The sequence below is a fragment of the Ammodytes marinus genome (assembly GCF_949987685.1).
Source record: "Ammodytes marinus genome assembly, chromosome: 17".
NCBI classification, from domain to species: domain Eukaryota; kingdom Metazoa; phylum Chordata; class Actinopteri; order Uranoscopiformes; family Ammodytidae; genus Ammodytes; species Ammodytes marinus.
Window position 1 is genome coordinate 20,379,099 of NC_137221.1, and position 9,569 is coordinate 20,388,667.

A 9,569-nucleotide genomic window follows, 5' to 3' on the forward strand; every position below is an offset into this window, starting at 1 on the left:
CAACATCCTGAGCACGCCGGAGATCAAGGCGAGGAAGCTGGACCAGCACGGCAAGGACAAGCCGTCCGGCAAGGATAAGCAGCAGCAGCAGCAGCAGCAGCAGCAGCAGGGCAAGGATGCAAAGGAGAAGCAAACGGGAGGAGGCGGAGGCGGAGGGAGTAAAGCGACCTGTGCCTCCTCCTCTTCATCATCATCGATAGCACCGGCGCTGGCGCCTCACCGGCAACACTGCACCCAGGTGCGGACGCGGCGGCTGATGAAGGAGCTGCAGGAGATCCGGCGGTTAGGGGACAACTTCATCACGGTGGAGCTGGTGGAGGACAACCTGTTCGACTGGAACGTCAAGCTGCACCAGGTGGACAAGGACTCGGCGCTCTGGCAGGACATGAAGGAGACGAGCACCGAGTTCATCCTGCTCAACGTCACCTTTCCCGACAACTTCCCCTTCTCGCCGCCGTTCATGCGCGTGCTGACGCCCCGCCTGGAGAACGGCTACGTGCTGGACGGTGGGGCCATATGCATGGAGCTGTTGACCCCGCGAGGATGGTCCAGCGCCTACACGGTGGAGGCGGTCATGAGGCAGTTCGCGGCCAGCCTTGTAAAAGGACAGGTGAGGGAAAGGGGAGGAGAGATGAGGAAGGGGCTTGTGGTGAGTGGGTGGGGGTCCTTTGCATGGAGTATCATCAACCATACTGGCATATTAATCATCTCCTGTGCGTCTATTTCTAGCCATGGCACCCATTAGGCGTTCGTGCGTCATGCGTAATTCACGCGTAAAACTGCTTTTTACGCATATACCACATTAGTCCATCATGGCGAGGCTTTAACTATGGATGTTTGAAATAGTTATTTTTTTCATTTTGAAATCAGCTTGCAATGAGCGCTTCCTTCAATTAAGTGGGAACCAGTGGAGTGGTCTGGGAATGTTTAGGAATATTCACGATTAAACATGCGTATACCAGCAGGAAATAAACCCCAATGGGAGACAGTTTTACCTTTTACAATGAAAATATAATAGCAACACAACATTTTTCAGTCAGATTGACCTTTTTGCTGTATGCCTAGCCTATTTATAGCATTTAATTTTTATTCTCTGTGAGAGCTTTAGATGCTGTACACAGTAATACCTCAGGCCTATAGTCTGACTCCCCCCCCCCCCCTCCTCCTCTCTCCCATAAGCAAACCTATGATTGTGAATATTATTAATCTTTATGTGACTTTATGACGGCCATTTCACGCAGTGCAGCCCCATCTGTATCTCCTTGGTGCCAGCTCCTCTCCGCAGTCCCCACGGTTTGCTCTCATTTTATCGCCTCCATAAATCAGCCTCCTTTGACAACAAAGAGCTGCTGCCATGCAATGGAAAAGTCTCTATATGCAGGGCAGGCTGTGATGCCTCCTCACCATATCCAAGCTCGTGTCAGATTATTCTAAAAGGTGAAGGAAGACAACGGTTCAACGCGTGAGATGGAAAGAAGTACAGATGAATAAACAGAGACAGCAGGTTGCCTACACACAGTACCTACCAGCAGTGCCTTACACTGACTGGGTTATGTAATCCTGTCAAATCTGTTTTTCACAACACCAGTGCACTGCAGCAGCAGCAGCTCTGCAATCCAATGGCAATGGCTGCATCTCCAAATGGCCTTTCTAATTATGATTAGATTTGTTGCTTTCCGCTCATCATATAGTCACTATCTTGTGCACACTTTGGTGCCATGTTCTTGTCATTTCATCTGTAGAGTGGGCTTCTTTCTCGTCGTCTTTTTACATGAGCAGTGTGAAAGCTCTGAGGCAGGAGACCTTATGTAAACTGTCACTAGATTCTTCTGCCCCAACCCTTGATGTTTTTTTTGTTTTTCTGCATTCGATGATATAACTGGACTTTATTCCCCGAGTCAGCTGTGGCCAGTAAGCATCTGTTACCAAGAGAGGTTATGCAAAAACTTTGTACCCACACAGCAGAGTGAGATAGGAGTGTGTGTGTGTGTGTGTGTGTGTGTGTGTGTGTGTGTGTGTGTGTGTGTGTGTGTGTGTGTGTGTGTGTGTGTGTGTGTGTGTGTGTGTGTGTGTGTGTGTGTGTGTGTGTGTGTGTGTGTGTGTGTGTGTGTGTGTGTGTGTGTGTGTGTGTGTGTGTGTGTGTGTGTGTGTTTGTGTGTGTGCGCATGCGTGCGTGCATGTGTGTTTGTGTGTGTTCATCTTGATTTTCTGCTGCTCGAGGAGATGGGCTGGCAGGCTCTGCAGCGCTCCCTAATTATGGTGCAGTTTGCTAATGGAAACAATATATTGATTAATTATTCCTGTGCTGTGTGTTTGTCTTTGTTTGCCTCTTCGGTGGAGTGGATGTGTGCCCACGCAGATAGCTTTGCACGTGTTTCATGTCCCAGTATTCTGGGAAGGTGTCTTCTATCTCACCCACATCACGACAAACGGAGCATAGAGAATCTATGTATAAACCCTAAACACACAGAATATATTTAGTCATCCTTGGGAACCCTTTGACTATGATGACAATAGACACATGTGGCTCGTTTGGGAGCTCCCTCCCTATTTTTAGAGCGAGAGGATACATGCTGTGACAAAGTGGTGAGGGGAAAGTCAACACACGTGTTTTCACCTGCAAAATAGGAGGGCACACACACACACACACACACACACACACACACACACACCCTAACACATGCTTGTACCACTATACTTGTGAGAACACTCATTGACATAATGTTTTCCTTTACCCTTACCCTAACCCTAACCATTAAAACTAATTACCTAACCCCAACCCTTACACTAACCCCAACACAAACCTTATTCGTACCTGAACCTTAAAACCTAGTCTTAACCCTCAAACAGTCCTGTCTTGAAGTGAGAACCGTCCAAAATGTCCTCCCTTTTCCAAAAATGTCCTCACTCTTTAGGTCTAAAACTCAAATTGGCTCTCACAAAAATAGTTCTACACACACGTACACACAAACACACACACAAACAGACACAGTCACATAAGCTGAGATGAGGTAACATTTTAAGAGCTTGGACTGAGCTAAAAGCCATCACCAGTTCACCATTCTGGCCTTTAGAAGCTCAACTACCAATCTCTGTTGCAGTGTAATCTAGCTTGTAAGTCATTGAGTTGAGCAGCAGCTGGTAGAAAACAGTTTGTTGTAGTGTGTGTGGGAAAAAACCCAGAGCCATCTTTGATATACCAGGCGTCCTTACCGTAGTGTTTGAGCCAATTGGTCTATTATTGATCGGTGGGGCTGTATTGTTGTCTGTTCAGCAGTGTTTAGAAAGTTCACCTGTGTCATTTAGAATGAAAGTCAACAACCCATTCTCTTCTCCTCCATTTGCACTGCAGTAACATCTGATTGGATCTGTTTGCAAACATTTCCTCACAATACAAAGAATCCCACACACTGTCAGTCGCCTATACTCACATTGACAAAGTCTCAGACCTATATCACATGGAATTCAGCTTAGTTGATAGCTCATTATTCATTAGTTTTCAAATGTAGCCTGAAGTGAACTGCTACCAAAAAGCTGCCACACTAGTAATGATTATTAGTTGACTTTTTCTTCTTCATTCTATCTCATTCAAAATGGAATACCTTTGGGGTTTGTACTGAAGAGCAAACATTGACAAGTTGTCTTGCACTCTTATCTTTTTCATTTGTTGACATTTCATGGCCATATTATGTTGACTAAATTAAAAATGAATTAGTGGTGAATTAGTATGTAACTGACATATTCATTTTTATAAAAAATGATCAGCAGTTGCAATCCTGTTTAAATAGCTGACCAATGGTGGTATTACCCTTTAAAGACCCTGCCACCAGTCCCACGGGGCTCTCCTTAATGATCGGAAGAGGATGATGATGACGTTGACATCGATCCCTGTTTGTTTATCCCTTTAAGCACATGTCTGCGTTATGCAATCTTCCAACCCCATCCCCCCCTAGAGCTTCTTCCCAACATGCACTGGGGCCTCCCCCTGCTCTGCCCATTGACTGATCTCCATTCACACGATTAACCAGCGGCCACTTTACACAAGTGTGTACCTCTCGACTAGCAGGCGCTTAGCTGAAATAGATAAACACTGACATGGCACTGCATAGGCCCCGGGCACTCGCGCAACTGAACCGCAACACTCACGCACACACAGACACAGACACAGACACACACGCACACACACGCACACACTCTTTTGTTTACCCATTCTCTGTCTCGCGGGCAGATATTTTTACTTTCTCTCTGAGGCCATCTTTGCCTGCATCATACCGAGTAATTATTTGAGATGACTGTCAACACAATGGCGCCAATTGATGCTCAATTTCACCCTTTTAATGCTGAAGTCCCAGACCTTTGTGCATGTCTTGTTTACCAACACAAACATTAGCAAACTTTGTTTCACTCTGTCACTCACACACTCTCTTACTCATATCTTACTCTACTTTAGGTATATCTGAAGCAGAGTAAGATAGGATAGGAAGAGATATCTCACACACACAACCCTTGTTTTCAGTCCATCTAATTTGCCCCCCCCCCGCCCCCTCACACACACACACACACACACCCACACACACAGTGTCCTCCTGTCCTCCTCATAGCAAACAAACCAATTGCCAGCTATTGTGTATAAGCGATGTGTTTTAATGACAAACAGATGTTGAGCTGAGGGCACGCCCCCCTACCATCCATCACCATGGTAATCGCACCTCTCTCATGATGGCCAATTGCCATACCGATATCCATCCAAGGCAGCGGCGGCCATTTTGAGGTGTTGACAGCAACCATATGGCATGGATGTGAAGATACGGGTGGTTAGGAGGTGTGCTCAGTATTTGAAAAGCGATCAGCATGTCACGGTTTTTCTCTGACAGTAGGCTTTATCTATGTGTGTCAGCCTGTGTAACAGGCTTCTGGCTGCACAGAGAGGCAGAGCAGGTTCTAGGCAGCGCTGCGTAGGTGACACCAAGCTGTTTATTCCCCTTTTGAAGGATGTGTGGATCTGTTGTTTGAGTATAGAGAGGAGGTTTCCTTTCAATGGGGTTTAGTGAAAGAGAGAGAGAGAGAGAACTCCAAGATGTCTGCATGTCGTATCTATCTGAATGAGTTGTTCATTGAGTCACGCATTGGGTGACCAAACAAGGGCGTCAAATGTTTGCCGGGTTCCAGCACCAATCAATTTACAGAATCAAGTTATTGTCTTCAGTTCAAGTGGTGAGATCAGCCAAATTCATTTGAAGCGTTGTCATGCATCAAACTCAACACAAGGTCAAATGACTTGTCACGGTGGCCATTCATAGCGGGGATTGATTTCAATATCGATTAAGGCACGAGTTGTAAAAATGATAGGGCAGGCTTGTGAGAATGTGTGTGCAGTTGAGAGAAACAAATTGAGACAGAGCGCGAGTGTTGGCTAAGCCCCGCGGGCCGAAATGAGGCCAGTGTAGCTACCGGAATGGAAACTGGTAACCCTAATCTCCAGATCATTCAATGTTATCACCTCGTCTGCCTTTATCCCCTCTGCATCACTTTTCATCTAAAATAGCCGAGCAGGTACGCAGTAGGAGGACACACTGGTTGTCCATCGCATGTCATGAGGGCAGAGAATCAACGTTGGGCTGGGTTTGATGTATCTCGGTGAAATGAGACATGCAGTTTCCCAAATTGAGGGTCTAAAGATGAAGGGTGTATTAAGCTGTATAGATTGTATAGATTGAAATCAGAATGTGTGACTGATATTGGACTGTATAAATACAATTGACTTGATTTGAAAGTTCAAAACTGTAGTCCTAAAATCCAAGAAAAGCAGTGACAACTTTAAAAATCTCCACACTAATGCCATGATAATACTAATACTATAGATAATGCAGATCAACTGTTCTCTTGGTTAGTGCCTCCAGTCCTCAACTAAATCTTGTATTGGGTCCTCCTTTCCTGGCGTTGAGACAGAAGTAGAAGTGGACAAATACTGTGATCTGCTGTTATCTTCTATACCCAGGAGTACACTGTTTGGGGGGCACACTGGATGGACTCCAATGGATGCTGCAAAAAGTAAACCCCTTATTTTGACCATGCTTTTTATTTGAACACCTAACTCAGACAACACCCCAATGGCCACAAGAACTAAACATGCAATTCAATCACTACTGTTGATGGACATTATCTTTAACTATCTACCACTTGTCGTTTTCATTAGCTTGCATTAAAGGTAAGATTGACTCTGTTACTGTTGCTTTGCTCCTGCATCCAGCCATTGTGCTAAGATAAGCTAACGGGCTGTTGGCAGCCGCTTTTTATGGAACGTATAGGCATGACATGAGCGTGGTATGGATCTCCTCATTTTACTCAGAAACCAATTGAAACATTGATCATTGCTGCCTTGTGTATCAGACACTGTGTCAATCGCTGACCCCCATGGGTCCATTTAGCCAGTGTTTTCCTTCAGGACTTAAGTGCAGACCATGGGTGTCTACCATCACAAGTGTATTTATCTGCACTGCACTGCAGCATGCAAGCCGAGCTCACCGCCTGAAGTCATTCCATTAGTATCGCTTTCAGACGAGCCGAGTGGCCTCAGTGCCATTTTTCTAACTGTTCTGGTTGGAGGGGAGTGATGCAGACAGTGTTACAGAGTGTGTTACTGGACATGGACAGAGAGATTTACTGTTTTGCCGTGTGTAGGTTTGTCACGACCTCCCAATTATGGTGTCAGCCCTGCTTGGGAGTTGATCTTTACACCTAATGTGATGCATCTCAAACTGCCGCAACATTTCTTGTGAATCACACCGTTGCCATGGTTGCGTATCTATCTGAGTGCTCGTCTGTCAATGCCAAGACAGTTGTTTCTTTTTTCCATCTCCCACACACTCCTCCTCTTCTTTAGGGAAGACTTAGCACCGCTGCCAACAACGGAATAAGCAGCTTTATCGTCACCCGCACCTCCTTTATCCATTTCTTTTTTCCTTTTGCCCCATGTCATCCCAGGCTTATTATTAGCTCCGACTGTGTGAAGGAAGGAGGGCTTCAGCACTTCTGTGTGAAAATGTCTTTTCATACCGAGCACAAGAGTGTTGCATGCCGGTAGATTGACTTTTTCTGTCATCTTTACAGCCTGTCTATAGTCTCTTGCAGTGGTTGGTTGGTGTTCCCATATGGCTCAGTGCAGCGGAGGGTGTAGCCTACTTTTACGTCCGATTGAACCTGGCGTCTTAAAAGCCCTTTCCCCTGCCTTTAAACATTGATCTATTGTTGCATTTCAGACCACTTGTCCTGTCAACATGCCCCCCCCCCCTTGAGTAGTGGGGAGACTTGAGTAGTATTGGCAGTGCTTTCCCTGTCAAGTTTATCCACGTATATGTGCGGGGCTGTGTCTCTGTCCTTATATTTTTCCTGGACATACTGCCTGACAAAACAACACACAATCTGTCTTTTCAATCCGACGATGCCTATCTAGAATGCACTAACAGTGTTTTGACATACCTAAAAAAAGATTTAGAATTTTCCCAGAATTGCTTTTCCTCTTTGGCAGCGTTAATGACGCTTCAATCACCCGCTACACACCTGGTGGATTTGCATTTTAAGTGAAATAGATTTAGCAAACACCCAACCATAGAATGTGGAATGAAGGCTCTTGCTCCATTATTTTTTTATCAGTTTTGGCCTGACAGAAATACATTAATCCTGGAGATAGATCTTCACCAACATCTAATCAATTGTTCTTTGGCTCAGGACCGGTTTGTCTATCCGATTCTGAGAAAATTCATTCATAAGTCGGAGATTTTCAAGGAGATGTTAGACAAACAAATATGCACACTGTGAAAACAGCTTCTTTGGCAGACGTTGTACTTTTGCTCAGGGCTATAGCCAGCTATCTCCAACAACAATTCCCATCATCTAACATCATCTTAAGCTAGAAAACAGAAAACAAAAACAAATCTCCCCACTGCCAAGAATATAATGAAGTTGGAATACTTTTTTGTAATCACGTTAAGCCTATTAGTGTAACTTTTTAAGATACTGAAATCAGACCATTAAAGGAATGACATTTTGAAACTGTTCAGAGCTAGATGAGAGACACCACACGACATGTTAATTATAAGGCTTAGCTTAGCATTACAACTGGAAACGGGGGGAACAGCTACAGCAAAATCTGCAATCTTTATACCCCACACAAACCAAAGTGTACAGACGACCTACAATAACAAGCGTGGAAAATTATTATTTAAACTGCTTTAGAATGTAAAATGGCTTCCAAAATGCTTTAAATGTGCAATATGTTTGTGGATGTAGAACGTAAGCTCCCCCCAATTCTCCAGAGACATTATGACATACACAACCTTGGTGTCTCTAGTTATCCGGTAGTTATCTGTGCCTCCGCCATGGTGTCCCCTGTTCCCCTGTGAGATGAGACGAGGAAAACTGATGCATGAAATGGCTAGGTATGTGTGCACTGACAATCCTAGAGAAGGAGCCAGTCAGTTCTAGGGATCGACCGATATGGGTTTTTCAATAGCCCATAGCCGATATATTATGCCTATGTCAAATTTTTATTATTATCATTTATTTTTTTTCCATTTGATAAAATACAAAGAATTAATGATAACAACAAATACGATTTTTTTTTTTACTTAAATTTACTTTTATTAAATAAATGTCAAATTAAATGAATAAGAAGAAATATGCATTGCCTATTTCACTTGGCCTTCCCTGGTGTCGACTTTCTTAAATATTGCCATGAGGGACTTTTGGATTTCTTTCCAGCAGCCTGTGATTATTGTAATAGAAAATGAGGATAGAATACAAGCTAAATATTTGGGTTAAAAATGAAAAAGAAACACTAAGACGAGGCTGCCCGCAGTTTCTTCACACATTTTTGTGTATTTTTTTTTAACCGGCCTAGTGAGCACCGATATCGGCCGATGCCAATAATCGGTCTATCTCTAGTCAGTTCTATTATTGATGATGATGATGATATCTATCCACACAACTCCTAACCTCAGCTCTGTTTCTCTGTCTCTATCACAGGGACGCATATGTAGGAAATCAGGGAAGTCCAAGAAAGCTTTCAGCCGCAAGGAAGCCGAGGCCACCTTCAAGTCCCTGGTGAAGACCCACGAGAAGTACGGCTGGGTTTCTCCGCCCGTGTCCGACGGCTGACTGCTGCCAGGCCAACCAGACCCCCCTCTCCTCCTCTCCTCCTCCTCCCCCCCGACCCTCCAGCGCTAGCCGGATCAAAAAACTCCAGCTAGCCCCGACACGCAAAACGACACACGCTCGCTAACTCAACCATCTCTCGGGTTCACATTTTTGCTGATTTTTCGCTCAAGAGATTTTTTTTCTTCTTTTCGGTTTTGTGTGTCCTTGTTATTGTTATTTTTTTGTCTTTTTTTTTTGTCCTCATCTTCACCGAAACTTCAAGAGAAAGGACTCTGTCATTGATCGCCATGGTCACTCCTCCCCTCAAGAAGAAGAAGAGACTTTCCTTCCCATCAATTAACCACCATTTCGAATAAAGACCTGAGAGGGGGGGGGAGGGTGTATTCGTCACTCCGATCAGAATCAGACATGAG

At 44.6% G+C, this 9,569-nt stretch overlaps 1 protein-coding gene across 1 annotated transcript; it reads left to right on the top strand.

Annotated features, from left to right (window-relative positions):
• Positions 1–217: 217 nt before the first annotated feature.
• Positions 218–9,156, top strand: ube2ql1 (ubiquitin conjugating enzyme E2 QL1; the record flags this gene model as incomplete). The annotated part of the gene is made up of 2 exons (XM_080046148.1): positions 218–610; positions 9,025–9,156. The coding sequence occupies exons 1-2, from the start codon at positions 257–259 to the stop codon at positions 9,154–9,156; spliced, it is 486 nt and encodes a 161-aa protein (XP_079902274.1). The 5' UTR covers positions 218–256.
• Between the last annotated feature and the right edge of the window lie 413 nt (positions 9,157–9,569).